The 15,477-nt window shown below is 34.5% G+C and overlaps 1 protein-coding gene across 6 annotated transcripts in view; it reads left to right on the top strand.

The window, feature by feature from the left end:
• The window catches only part of LOC101890862 (protein grainyhead), a 330,664-nt gene that overhangs the window by 255,922 nt on the left and 59,265 nt on the right, over window positions 1-15,477 (top strand). For all 6 annotated transcript variants that reach the window (XM_011298246.3, XM_011298332.3, XM_011298281.3 and 3 more), the window contains exon 3: window positions 9,712-10,108. In XM_011298246.3, the coding sequence (XP_011296548.1) occupies window positions 9,712-10,108 (397 nt within the window). The remainder of the gene's footprint in view (window positions 1-9,711; window positions 10,109-15,477) is intronic.

The raw sequence follows: 15,477 nt of genomic DNA, 5'->3' as shown, positions 1-15,477 counted from the left end.
TATTTTACTCGTTGACGTCATACTTCTAAATGAATGTTTTGTTGGAGATTTTAGCACAAACTAACATAAAGTACGGCTTTAACCCTAAAATGTGATTTTAATATTCATGAATTCCTGGCGTTTAGCTAAGATTGCTACTTTTAATGTCCTCTGGGGCCCATAGTAGAATTTTATTACCTATAATTTTGTGGAATGTTTTGGCTTGCTACGATTCCATTTAAAGAGAGTTTTTAACTATATATATATATATACATTTCTTGACTCGCTTGAAGGTTAAAATTTTTGGTTAAAGTTTTCTCGTATTTTTTGCGACAATATTGCTAAAGACACTTTATACCTAAAATGCACGGTTTCCGAGGAATCTAAATCCGAAGAGTCCCGAAAATTGTGAAGAGGGCAGAATGTCCCCCATATCCATTGGGATATTTTGCGATGTAAACTTTCAAACACCGAAAGTTTGTTTTCTCTACTTTCATGATCTGCTAAATATTTCCCGTAATTACTGAGAAAATTGAATTTTGTCGCTCAGTGTAATTTTCTATAAATATGTATAAACAAATAAAATAATTAAATTTTGTTAATAAAATTAAAGACGTACCTCTTATAATTCACACGATGAAGAGGACAAGCGTTTTTTATGGTACACCTACTATCAAAAAATTGCATTTGTCTTTTATTAAATAATTATACATTTATAATTATTTAGATAAAGGCAACATGGACCTTTCACTTTTGCATCTTCCATAATTTTTGAAAGCAATTTATTCATAAAAAATACATATTTTTTAATTTTCCTTGCAGTTATATAAACGTGACTTTGAGGTACAATCCGAGCCATGAAAGGCAAATATTTTTTAATAATTTTTATACAATTTTTTATATGGATTTCCACCATGTCTACAAGGCTTTATACATACATACATATATCACCATTAATATTGGCGACTGTATTTGTTTTTTTGGAAATTTATTTTCTATAATGTTGATTTTTTCAACGCCGTGATGCGTTAATGGTTTTTAATCCTATTAACAGTCACACGCTAACTTTTCAACGCTGCATTGTACGTTGGCGTTTCGCGTCCGCCATTATCAGCCGTGTTTTTTTTTTTTTCTTCTTCTTCTTTTCTATATCCGTTGCACTGCTCCTTGTATTTGGCCAGTGCTATGATGGTCATGTGCCTAGTGGTTGGTGGTGGTGATGGTGGCACAGTTTGAAAATGTCGTGACTTCATAAAATCTGAAAATTATGAAAGACTTTGATGTGAATTTTTTTTTATGGAAAACACCAAAGCTGTAGTGCCGAGCAATAGCATCAAAATGTTTATTATGCCGGTACAGAAGTGTGTGTGTGTGAGTGTCATTTTTGCTTTTAATGGCAACCATAACACTTTCCAACCGACAGAAGAAACATTCTCTACTCCTTCAATAAGTCCTGTACTGATTTTCGATCCAGCACAATCATCATCACCACCACCTGCTGCTGCTGTTGAGGTGTTGTAAGGCCTTGCCCCAGCCATGCCTTGAAAATTGTTATGTTTCCTTTATTATGGTCTTCTGAGAGGACCAGGAGAGAGGTATGGCAGGCTAACGAAGACTTCCCCTGGCTGTCATGAACTATTTTTATTTTCTGCTGTTATGTGCAACAAATAAACAGTTTTATTGTCAAGTCAATGTATCAGCATATTGGCATATTAGTTTCTTTGTTTCGCACATAATGGGTGAGGGGTAGAGGAATTGAGGCAGGGGGGAGAGTTTTTTTCTTTCTTTCTCGTAGAGATAAAAATGCTTAAAATGAAATGAAAATAAACTGACGTTACGCGTAATCCCCGCTTAATGAAATTGATTCCCATCCATGCCACATCACATCATCAAATGGAGAGTAAAAAAAACAACAACAACGAAAAAGGAGGAAGATGCAACGGAACGTAACACAATGCCACAAATTCAATGTCTGTTTCCTTAGTCGAACATTGATAATGACAGGCAATTGTAAAGGAAACGTAGCGAACGAACACAAATCTACTCAAGGAGAAAAATCAGGGATTTGCATACTGATGTTGCCTCAGTTGCAGGGGCCTACTGTTGTGCTGCAACCCTTTCTTCGTAATTTGTTCCCATTCCTTGGTCTTTCGTGCCTTTGCTGATTCCAATTCTGCCTGCAACTGTTGCCAAGATAAACATCAAAATATTTGATTTTAACTATAGGAATTCTTTTCCATTTGCAATCTGTGCATGTGTGTGTGTGTGTGTAATGGCCCCATGTAAGACAATCAAAAAAAGGAGAATTAAAAAAAAACATTTTGATTTTTATCTTGATTTGTTGAAAACTTCAAATAAATCTAAATAAAATTTAATTTAAAGAACAAATAAAAAAGCTAGAAACTAAACAAAAATTAGATTTTGAAAATGAGATAAGAGCAGGAGAACCAAGCGGGCAACTAACTTGATAAAAATGCGCTGTTCGAATACATGCATTCCGAATTTTGTTCGGTAAAACTTGCAGCTTGCAACACTTGCGTGCAGTAAATTAGCAAACATAAAGTGTGGCATGCAATGTGTCATAATTGTTATACTATGCCTGCCAATGCCGCGCTGTGATTGATGGTAGATGTTAAATTTTGTTTTTTTTTTCGAAAATGCAGGGGTGTTAATTTAATTGATTTTTTTATAAAAAAAAATAAAAATTAATAGCTTTTGATAATATTAAAATATATGGTTTATGTGTTAAAATTAAGTCAAAAGTCGGAAAACTAAAAACTAGTTTGAGACAGAGATCAAACTTTATAAAGACAAGTTAGAGGGTATTATTTGGTTGGGTGGATAGGATTAGGATATTTGGATTAGGTCAATATTCTGCCAAACAAAGGAAAATACTTTTTAAACCATACCCATGGAGGGTATATTATGTGTGAACTCCTTCTTTAACAGCTGTCGGACGAGTGGATTATAAAAGACGGCAGTCTGAATTTCGTTACAGTATTTTCATCTCACCCTGTAAAGGTGCACATGGTCCATATAGCGGTACCACACCATACAGAGATGAAAAAACTGCGACCATCTTCAGACTGCTGTCTATTCTAAGCCACTCGTCCGAAAGCTGCTAAAATTACTCCAGTGACAGGTCATGATATTGCTTACAAGCATACAAAAGCATTTTCCAGAAAAAAAGTTATTCCTGATGGAATTCAAGCGTGATAGTGGGATTTCTTTATATTTGGCCGGAAAACCACAAGTAGTTATCGTTAGAGCACTCCAGCATTTAAATGTGAATAAATCTTTTGAATCTCGTACCATCGCTCGTTACCATGATACTGGTAGAGTAGCCCCGCGACGTCAAGGAAATGGACGGAAGAAAACTTCAGCAACATCAACAGAAATGGTTGGAAAAGTAAAGAAACGACTTGGACGAAACCCGCGTCGCAGTGGCCGAAAAATGGCTTGTGAGTTAAGCATATCGCAATATGCCATACTGCAAATTTTAAAATATAAGCTCAAGTTAAAGCCATTGAAATTCCAAAAAGTGCAAGAACTTACACCGAAACCAAAAGAAACCAGACTCAAAAGAGCTAAAGAGTTGCTTCGCTTGGCGGAAAGTAGTGAACTGCTAGTTTGGTTTTGTCCGTCTCCGATGAGAAAACACTCGTTGTTCAGCAGTTTGTAAACAAACAAAATGATCGTGTTTACTTGCAAAAGAGGTCAGCTGAAAATGTGCACCTTCGATTGGCCACCAGAACTCAAGCACCGGTCATGGTGATAGTGTGGACCGCCATAACAGCCGATGGTCGCTCTCTCAGAATAAATGCCGAAAATTATCGCGAAAATATTCTGGAGGGTGTATTAAAGCCTTGGGCTCGCAAACATTTTGGATGCTGACTTTGACATTCCTAGAGGACTCAGCATCATCGCACTCAGCACGCGCCACACAAGAATGATTACAAAATGAGGTTCCTCGCTTCATTTCCAGCGCACAATGGCCATCAAAATCTCCGGATACCAATCCGTTGGACTATTGTGTCTGGAGTAAGGTTGGCACTAAAAATACCAAAGTATCGCTCACCTCAAGCAAGCGCTTCGCCGGGAATGGGCCATAATACCTCAAAACAACATTCTGGCAGCATGTAAAGGTTTCATTGGCCGTTTGAAGACCATAGTTCGTGCCAAAGGTTACCAATTCGAACAAATCTAAACTTATTCTAAAATTTGATGCTATTGCCGACATTTTTTGCTTTCATTTAATCGAATTTTAAGAAAAATGTAAAAATTATGGCATTTGACTTTGTTGCAGTTTTTTTATCTCACCCTGTATATATACTGTGCGACGTTTTGGTTTCATGAGAGTTACAGAGACTTACTCAGATTTTTGTTTTTTGAAAGAGTTATGATTATACAAAATGTTGTTCCTTTCTGGGTAGGGTATCAGAAAGAGCGTACCAATTTTATTTACCTTTTTACTCGATCTAAGTTTAATTGAAATATAATAACGTGCCGTATTATGATCTAATCAAATACACCCTTGGGAAGGACGAGCGAGCGGACTCCAAATATTCCAATACGAATTTCATCAAAAGAGACGTTGGGTCTATAAAACAGCACATTTTAAAAGTACCCACATTTTTTCTCAATTTTTGATGAGAATTCAGGCCGCCTTTTTGGTAATTTTCAACATTTTGGTCGAAAGACGCAGATTTTTCGGTTAAGACAGAAGCTACTTCCAAGGTTCTTCAATAAATTTAAATTTATTGATTTTTTTCGGATATGATATTTATTGTTTTTATCTATAATAAAAATAAAGTTATTAATTTGTGAAGCTTTTCGAATTTCTTGTCTTGTCAGCAACACCAACAACAACAACATTCCATGACAATACCATAAAATCTTAAAATCATTCCACACATAATTCGACATGAAATATTAATGATGTGTGTGTATGTGTGTGCACGTTATGATTTGTCTGCAAAAATATTTTAAATATTTTATTTCGATTTTGATTTAATGAATTATTAATCGCTGCCAACAATAACAACTCGTCAAATATGTGTTCCCCTACGATTTCTGCACAAGTAGTCAGTCCGTCAGTCATTCAAACCGCCGATATGCATCCAGCCAACCAAAAACAAACTCAATTGCATGTCAATTGAACGTTAGCGACAACGAATTTCAATTCTAAATTAAATATTCTTCCAAACACCTGTTTGCGATTTGTTTTTAATTTGAATTGGCATAATTTTCAATTTTATTGGAACTACAAATGTTTTTTTACGCTTAACACCCTCAGTTTCCCACATTTTTTTTTTTTTTTTTTTTTTTTTGCTGGTTGCCAACAATGAAAAAAGCCGTCAATCCTCTGGCCCAGAGTCAAGTCGTCTGTCTCACTCATCTAGATCCACAAGTTGTGATGCCAAAGTAATTTTAGACTAGATTCTCCTTTAGATTACGAGTTTCGTGTTTTTTTGCCATTGTTTTATTGCATGTGTGTGTGTGTCTCTGTGTGTTTTTGGCTTGTGGGAACGTGTTTGATTTGTAAAACTTCTCCAGTGTTTAGTTTTCCGTTGCTGTTGTTGTTGTTGTTAATGTGATTTGTGGCATTAAATTGTTGACGCGTGCCTGCAATTTTTGTTGTTGTTGTTGCTGTTGTGCAAAAAATCAACAAAACATGATTTTTGTGGTTGGCTGATTTTTATGTTTGTTTATCCAACCCGCCGAGCCAAGAGCCTTCATGCCATTGACGACTGATGGACGGGCCACCACACTCCTGTTCTGCATGTTGCATTTACGGCTGGCTGCTGCTGATGCTGGCTTTGATTGATTTTTGTGCCATTCTTTGTTTGTTTTGAGTTTTTTTCTGGGCAATTTTTCCTCCATCCCGGATACTCACCCAGCAAGAGACGGACTCCAACATAATGGCCTGGCCATTTGGGTTCCTTTTTGACTGGTTACATACATCCGAGTTTTCCACCATGAAAATGCTTTTAACAAAACAAAACCCAAGAGCTGAGCGTGCTTAGAATTGTTTATGCTTTATGTGTTATGCAGTCGTAATATTCACACTATGCAGCATGCAGAGCCTGCACCATGAAAACGGGTTAGTTTTAATGCTGGACCTCGCTGGTGTTTTTGTTTTTTTTTCTCCTTCTTTTCGATTTTTAGCTGAATGAGGTTGGTTTTACTATGTGGTAGCATTTGTAGTACAATTCAAGTTCAATTAAGTTGTTATATGGATTTTTTGCACCATTATCATTACCAATGGTAGTGGCAGTCCGGCCAGAAAACCCGGCCACCAAAAGCAATAACAACTATTTTGTGCCTTGGCTGGCAGGCTGGCTACTGGACGAGCACTCGACATTATCAAAAGTAATATCATTATAAATATCTTGCCAAATAGTGTGATCCATGGCATAGCCAATATAACAACAACAACAACATCAAAACCATGATCATCATCATTTGAGATTTTTTCTTCTTTTTTTTTTCATTGTCCATTGTTGTTGTTGTGAACCATAAAAATCTATAACAACAAAAGCACAATTATGATCATTATCACCATAATTGGGAAAAAGATCGCGAAAAAGCCAAAGGATTTTTTTTCTTGCCATTTGCTGACTTAAAGGCAATTTCCATTGCCATAAATTGAAAAAACAAAGGAAAAGACAAAGTCAGCCAGCCAGCCAGAGTGCCTGCCAGCCAGCCAACCAATTGTGTAAAGTGTCAATGTACAATTATAATAAAATGAAAATTGCTCATGGAATACCAATTGCCTACCAGAGATAGATAGATGGCCAGAGCAGAGCCACAGATGAATGCTGCCTTTTAATGAAATTTAGTTCCGTGAAATTTTAACAATTTTAAGAAAACCAAAAAAAAAAAAACGCTTTTTCCTGGTTAATTAGCTGCCGACTTTGTTGAGGTGAATAATTAACGGTTGAGAGAGACATTTTCATGGACTTATAGGTCTAGATAATTAATTGGAAATAGGATTTTGCTTAACTTAAAGAGATTTTTTTGTTTTGGATTTCGAAAAAAAAATGTAAAAATAAATTTGAATATGTACATTTTAAGCCTGACTTAACTGAAAATTGAGGTAAAACGGCTATTTTTCGAATGTTAGATTTAGACCTCAGGAGGCTCTGTTCAAATTTTCATTTAAAAAAAATAAAACAAAGATTTTCCAAGTTAATTAGCCTTGAATATTCACGGAATTAAAGACATTAAAAAATTTAAAAAGGTGGTTTTAAAAATTTACAGGGTGAGATGAAAACACTTCAACCAATTTCAAACTGCTGTCATTTCTAAGCCACTTGTCCGACAGCTGTTGAAATTATTCCAGTGACAGCTCATTATATTGTTTACAAGCGTACCAAAGCATTTTGGTGAAAATTTTCCAGAAAAAAAGTTATTCGTGATGGAATTCAAACGTGATGGTGTGATTTCTTTATATTTGGCTAGAAAACCACAAGTGGCTATCGTTAGAGCACTCCAGCATTTAAATGTGAATAAATCTTTTGTGTCTCGTACCATCGCTCGTTACCGTGATACTGGCAGCGTAGCCCGACGCCAAGGAAGTGGACATAAGAAAGCAACAACATCAGCAAAAATGTTTCGAAAATTAACGAAGCGACTTAAACGAAACCCGCGTCGCAGTGGCCGAAAAATGGCTCATGAACTGAACATATCGTAATATTCCATTCTGGAAATATTGAAAAATGAACTCGGGGTAAAGGCAATTAAATGCCAAAAAGAACAAGAACTTACACCGCTACAGAAAGAAAGTAGACTCAAAAGAGCTAAAGAGTTGCTACGCTTGGCCGAAAGTGATGAACTGCCGAATTTGGTTTTCTCCGTCTCCGATGAGAAAACATTCGTTGTCCAGCAGTTTGTAAAGAAACAAAATGATCGTGTTTACTTGCCAAAGAGGTCAGTTGAAAATGTGCACCTTCGGTTGGCCACCAGAACTCAAGCGCCGGCCATGGTGATGGTGTGGTGTGGGCCGCCATAACAGCCGATGGTCGCTCTCCGCTCGTTTTAATCGACCGTGGCATTAGAATATATGCCAAATAGTATCGCGAAAATATTCTGGAAGGTGTATTAAAGCCTTGGGCACACAAACATATTGGCCGCAGACCTTGGACATTCGAGACAACAGGACTCAGCACCATCGCACTCAGTACGCGCCACCCAAAAATGGTTACAAAATAAGGTTCCTCGCTTCATCTCCAGCGCACAATGGCCAATTCTCCGGATATTCTCCGGATACCAGTCCGTTGGAATAATGTCTGGAGTATTTCGGAAAGCAAGGTTGGCACTAAAAATACAAAAGTTTGTATCGATCACCTCTTCAAGCAAGCGCTTCGCCGGGAATGGGCCAAAATACCGCAGAGCAACATTCGGGCAGCGTGTGACGGTTTCATTGGCCGTTTGAAGGCCATAAATCGTGCCAAAGGTGACCAATTCGAACAAATCTAAACTTATTGTAAAATTTGATGCTATTTCCGACATATTTTGTAAAAAATGTAAAAATTATGGCGTTAGACTTTGTTGCAGTTTTCTTATGTCATCCTGTATATAATTTTATAAAAGTATAATGTGTCTGATGGAAATATCGCTTTTATACCCAAGCCTCATGGAAAATCTGTGTCAGCTGAATTTGATTCGAGCTACTTATCACATTTAGACCAGGTTCAGAAATTATGGACTTCTTCTAATTACTTCCCCACAAAGGAGCAAATCGTTCAACAAATGGGGCTCGCTTCCCAGTTACCATTTTTTAAAAATCATAACTACCTTGAAATAATTTTTCAGTTTTTCTTGAATGTTCCCCACAAAGGAGTTATCATTTCATTTTATTATTTCTGAAATAATACCTCAATTTTTTTCAAAATACATTCCAATATATCTACCAGCATTAGATCTTATGTGAAGAAGTGCTATATAGGTCGACTTAAAATATTTTGAATAATTATAACTCTCTTGAAATGTGTAACGGCTTATATTTGATATCTTAAATGTTTCAAGCGAATTTCTGACCAACGCTCAATGTTTTGACATAGGTTCCATGGGAGGAGGCTTGCTGATGTAATGTGTTTTAAATATCAAGTTCGATCCTACTGAGAAATCAAGTAATGTGTATTCAAGTTTATTTTTTTCAAAAATACCTTCAAAAGATGAAACATCTACATCATTAATTGATTAATTTTTATATGTTTTAAATAAACATTATTTATTAATTTGTCTTGATTTATTAATTTCTTATTAATTTATTTTTTTTTCTTTAAGATTATTTATTTGTTTTTAAAATTAAAAATGGTTACATAATTTAAATATACTTTATATTTATTTACATCATTTTTATTATATAATTTAATTAAATTAATTTTTTTGAATATAATTACCCCAAACATCCTTCAAATGCAATGGGAATCAGTGGGCCACTTTTAAATGCAATTTCTAAAAGATTCTTTTCAGATACTACCCCCACACTCCAACGACCATTGTGCAATATTTATCGATATATATGTGTGTGTGCGTTTGCGCTCTTGGCTCTCAGCGACATTTATTTGAATGCTATCATTTATTAATTTAAATATTTTTTTGTTTTTTCTCTCTTTTTTCATTTTGCTTGAAATCTTCTATTCAACAATTTTCATCGTCGCGGTCGTCGTCGTCGTCAAACAAACAAACATTTTGTTATAAATTTGTATGTGTGTGTGCGTTTAGTGCTCCCAGTTCGGCTGTTAGCAAACTTAACGGTCAAACCACACCTCTCGATGTGTCAAGCCTATCGCAAAACGAGATACAAGGCTTATTGCTTGGCTCACACCCATCGGCCACAAGCGGCGGCGCAAATGTCACCACAGCCTCAAACATTGCCCACCAACAACAACAGCAGCAGCAACAGCAATCGGCCATTGTGGCAGCCAGTGCAGCTGCTGCCGCCAATGGTGGATCCGGTGGTGCGGGAACTGTCGTCATAACAGCTGATCAGCAACGAGCACAGCAGCAGCAGGCCAATGCAACGGCCACGATTAGCATTAAACGAGAACCCGAAGATTTGCGTAAAGATCCTAAGAACGGTACCGCTAGTAATGGCTCAGCAGCCAGTAGCGGACAAAAGGTGAGTGAACCTCTCTCAACAAATTTCTTCTTTTTGTTCGACGAGAATGTCTTGGATGTCGCGACAACAAAGCTTGGCCTTTTAGTAGCCATTTGTATGCTGCTTCCTGCACATTAGACATCAGCCGACATCAAGCGAATTTTTGATAGAAAAAAAAAGAAACAGAAGGTTAACAGGATATTTAAAAAAATCAAATGAAACCCCATTTTTTTCTTTACAAGAACAGGTGTTAATTACAGGAAACCCTTTATCATTTTTTATTACATTTCTTTTTCTCGCTCTAAGAATAAGTATTTTTTGTATTAACCAAAAAAAAAGGACGCAACACGCAAAAGAAACCAGTTTTGTTTGAAACACTTAATTTTTTAATCATCGGCGAATCGGTGCATTCTTCTCTTCCTTGGCCGCAATTGCATACCACCAAACACTGCTGGCTGAAAGCCTTCCCAGAATTTATCTATGTCTTGTAAATGTCTTACTCTCCTATCCAGCTTTTTTTTCAGTTTGATTTGTTCTAATGCCTTCATTAAGCTTTCTTCCTCCCATTTCACACTCATTCAACCATCCATTCATTCATACATTCTGTAAATTATTTCCACCCCACTCTTCATGGCAGGCACTTTGCTCTCTTTTTCTTTCTTTCCTGCGTTCGTTTGTTTGTTTTTTTTTTTTTCACAATTTTCTGTTACACCCATTTTTCTATTGGCATTTGTTGTATTTGCAATGGTATGCATTTGCTATTTGTGGTGCGCCTGTGTTGGTGTGTCTCCACACATTTTTTGTCATCTTAGCTTTGCAATTGGATGATTTTCAATTGAACAAAAAATACGCCTGGCTTGTTTTCTAATAGTTGTTGGTTTTGCACGTACACCGCTCAAATGGCGTTGTGTGTTAGTGAGTGAGTGTGTGTGCCCACCATATGTGCTGGGACTGCAACGTTTGGCTATTGGCTGAATGTTGTACTCATTTTATTTGTACTCTCTTTGAAACTGTGCTACCACACTGCATACTCACTCGCATGCAAAGCCTCAGTAACTGTTATACATTAGGCTATCTCTGTTTATCTTGTGTAGAGAGTGGTGTTTTGTTCTCTTTTACTCCAATTGGGTTGTATTTTGCCTTCTCGTTAAATGAGGAAATATGTGGTGCTGGTGGTTGTGTGTTGTAATTTGTGTATAAAAGTTTGATCTGAGCCAACAATTGTTGGAATTGAAATTAAAATAAGGGTTTATTATTTGCAACATGTTGGATGATCGATTGCTCGATCACAAGCACTGGTTGGATGATAAAGCAAACGTTTGTTGATCGTTGCATTTTAGTGGGGATTTTTGGAGGAATATTTTTTTAATTGAAAATAAAAAAAAAATGTTGAAAGTAAAATTAATAATTTAATTAAAGTAAAAAAATATTTTATTAAAAATTGTGTAATGAAGTATCCCAAAAAAATATATGAGGTCATATATATAAAGAATATATAATAAAATAAAGCTTAAGTCTATAGTTTTAATTACTAGTCAAATGTGGGTCCTAACAAAAATTCATATTAGGCAATTATATTTGGCGAAAATTCTAGTTTGTAGGTAGGAAAGGTCGTTGAAAAGACACGAAAATTAGAATTTCCTGTTGTAAATTAGGTGCTATTTTATACAGAAGTTTTGAAATTTGTAGTTTATGTAGGTAATTAAAGAAAGTATGTTTTAAATTGAGATATATTTCTTCAAAATATCATTTTTCTGTAGATTTGCAAGAAGTTATTGTTTTTTTCCGGCTATTTCGGAGGGTAAAGTTGATTTATACCAAAAATGTTTTTAAATCCCAGTATCCTTTTGAAAAACATTGCTGTCTGTAATAAAGAGTAATATGAAGACAAGGCAATGTGGGAATACTCCAGACAATCACCTTAAATCCCTATAAGTATTGATTGACAGCTTTTGCTACACCACAAGAATAAGTGGACATTGTATGTTTATTTTGAATTAAGTTTTGGTCTGAGAGATAAATTTCAAATTTGTATCAGAAATCAATGCTCTAGAATACCAAATTTGAAAAATTATTTCTTCCCATAAATTCAATTTTCAATATATATTATATATGTTTTGGTGTATTGTTTTTCTTCCTTTGAAATTAATTTGAATATATTGTTCATTAAATTATTAATTTTTTTAATTTTTGTTCAGTAGTTTTCCTTACTACTGCATGGAAGGTAGGATATTTTTTTTCATTTTTTTATATTTATTATAGCTATGGAAATTCTGCTAACAGTAGGTAAAATTTTAACAAAAATTAATAGGTGTTTTCGAAATTGATAAATATATATTTTTTAATTAATAAATTTAAAAATGAAAATACCGGCAGGCTTTTAGAAGTTATTCACGTTTTAAGCGACCACAGTTTGAATTACCGTGATTCCACTGTCCCTTATAAAAAAAGCTTGACGTCATCATATGTTCGATATGCAATCTTGTCTGCATATAATTTAATGAAGACATATTGTAAAGAAAACATGAACATTGTTTTAAAAAGTAGTATATTTAGTACCAATAAATTCCGTAGATGAAATATTCAATTTGAATTAGAAAAGAAAACAGGTTGAGGATGCTTTTTTAATTATTTATTTGTTTCAAAACTTTGCATAACTAATTATGTTCATGCCATAAATTCTTTATTTTTTATTTTATTTCATTTTTTTTTTTTTTTTTTTTTTTTTTTTTGAAAACAAGAAACTGCATTCGATTTTTAAATTGCGTAGAATCTCTTAGGAACTTGAAATGATAACAACGTTTCTATGCATCCATAAAGAAGGTGAGGAGAAAAAAAAAATAAAATAGAAACTGTACTTGAATGAACCAGGAACACAAGATTTTTGATTTGTTTAGAGGTGTATTTCAAATGCCGGCAAAAGTGAGATCAAAATCGCCGAGAGGGCTTGGTTTAAAAAATAAAATAAATAAATAAATTAATTAATTAATAAATACATAATATAAAATAATAATAAATGAATTAATTTATTAAAAAATTAATAAAAATATCTTAGTGAGAGCTTATAGGCCAAAAAAAGTTCTCATGACACATAGTTTGATTCAAATTAAATTTCAACATCAAACTGAAGTATAAAATAGAAACTGTACTGCATCAACCAGGAACACAAGATTGTGATTTGCAAAGTAGTGTACTTCTAATGCCGCCCAAATCGTGATCGAAAGCAGAATTTCAAGAGAGGGCTTGGCTTTAAAAAATATAAATAAATAAAAAGGCATCATAATTAGAGCTTGCAGATCAAAAAGAGTAACCAGGTCCTATATATGTCCCCTTTTATCCGACCTTGGGCTACTTTTAAATATAATTTCAAGATCAAAATGAAGTATATGGGAAATGTGGTTACATTCTAGGACATAAAAATTATAATTTTTCTTCTAAAACTAAGTATTTTTCTAAAATTCGGAATATTCTCTGACTCCTTAAAAATGAAGGTTTCTGGAATATCGCAAAATTTTGAATAATGTACAAAAATTAAAAATTCCAAAATAAATTATAAAAAATAAAAATAAATTAAAATAACAAAAACACTTTGGAATCTCGATATACATTTTGATAAAAAAAATACTACTTTTTTGTAGTCTTCATTTCCTCACCAAATATGGCTTATCAGTAGCTAAATTATCAGGGAAACCTGTCACAATAAGAGGAGTGTCTCAAATTTTGCCTGGTTTTCCTTTTTCACTCATTAAATAAATAAAAAAAAAAAAACAGAATCTAAGCAACGAAAATATGCTAGTTCTGTAATGAGTTCTGCAATTAAGAAACAATTCATGGAATCTGAATTCATTATATTAAGCCAAATTATTTTTAAAAATCATTGTTAGTATATTTAAATCTTGAATTATAGTTCGCTAAAGTAGATACAGGGTCCGCCTGGATATTTTCTCAAAATTCTTTTCAAAATTCAAAAATTGAAAGCATAATTCTTCTGGTTAATAATGGACAATAATTGCAATCAAATGGCTTCCTTGACTGGCCTAGTGGCCAGTAGACTAAAGAATCGGTATAATTTTTAAGCGCATTATAGATTTTGTGTATTTCACCAACGGCTTCACGAATATTGTCCTATAAAGCGAGAATTGTCTCTGGCTTATCGGGGTAACATTTATCTTTAACGGCACCCTACAAATAATGGTCCAACGGTGTCAAATCACAGCTTTGAGGTGGCAATTCAGTCTTAGCTCTGCGACTGATAATTCGATCTTCAAAAAATGGGGCGCAAAACATCGAGTGTGGCTTCGTTTGTAAGGCACGTAACGCCTTAAAATTATCCAATCACACTTCTGAACCATAATCTGCCCAATCGATGCCCATTTTGGGAGTATCGATTTTTCAAAGCATGAGTTCGCGATTGCTGTGCCCCAAATGCGACAATTTTTCTTGTTTACAAAAGGAGCCCTTCTCTTCTTCAAAAAAATCCATACGGAATTTCAAACACATTCTGCAACATTTCTATGATTTTCAAAGTAATGTCGCAATATTTCCCAAAGTAGTTCAAGTGTATTCAAAACCACATTCGTTCAGCGGAAGGATAAAACTATTTATTTTTCAAATCAGACATCAGCTATGGGTTACAATTCATGATATATGGCGGACCCAACAATAAATAATACCTAAAATCATTATGGAAAAATTTCCATATCCAATTTCCACGAAGAAGATTCTCAAATAGTCCTTAAATGAATTCTACTCTTTGATTTCAGAAAGATTATTTCGTTTATTAAGAATTTTTTAGGTCCTCTCAACCCCTCTTATACCTCATCTTAATAATACTATAGGGTTATCGATATATAATTTAGGTTAGCTTTGCTTCCAAAGACATTTTTATTCCATTCATTCATATTTCAATTTTTTCTCATTGTCCGTAAGAATAAATAAGTCTTAATTTTTAAGTTACGATATATAAAATTAGGCATATATCATTCTCTATGCTGTAGCATCTAAAACAGGACGGGCCAAAGAGTTGCACATTTATATTCTCCCAATATTGTTACTCTCTGATTTCATTGTTTTTAAATGGCTCTGATTGTGAGTGGGGACAGAATTACGCTCAATGAGGCATGCGAGCCTACTCTTGTCTTGCCATGGTTTAAAAACCCAGGAGCTCCTAAATAACACTCCCAAAAAAATACCTTAAAAATATATCTTATGTATTCCATACACCCTTCTTTCAATCTCAGTATATGCATAATTTTCTTTCGTTATATACCTACTTTTTAACTGTATTTTCTTAAATTTATTTAATAAGAAAACCTTACTCCATATCCCTCCCTTTGGCCTCTGTCCAATTTGAGTACAACTCCTTTTACTCACAACATAATCCATCTACT

This window comes from Musca domestica, unplaced genomic scaffold (assembly GCF_030504385.1).
Source record: "Musca domestica strain aabys unplaced genomic scaffold, Musca_domestica.polishedcontigs.V.1.1 8, whole genome shotgun sequence".
Classification (NCBI taxonomy): Eukaryota; Metazoa; Arthropoda; class Insecta; order Diptera; family Muscidae; genus Musca; species Musca domestica.
Note: the sequence above shows the minus strand (reverse complement) of the source record. Positions and strands in the feature narration are given on the sequence as shown.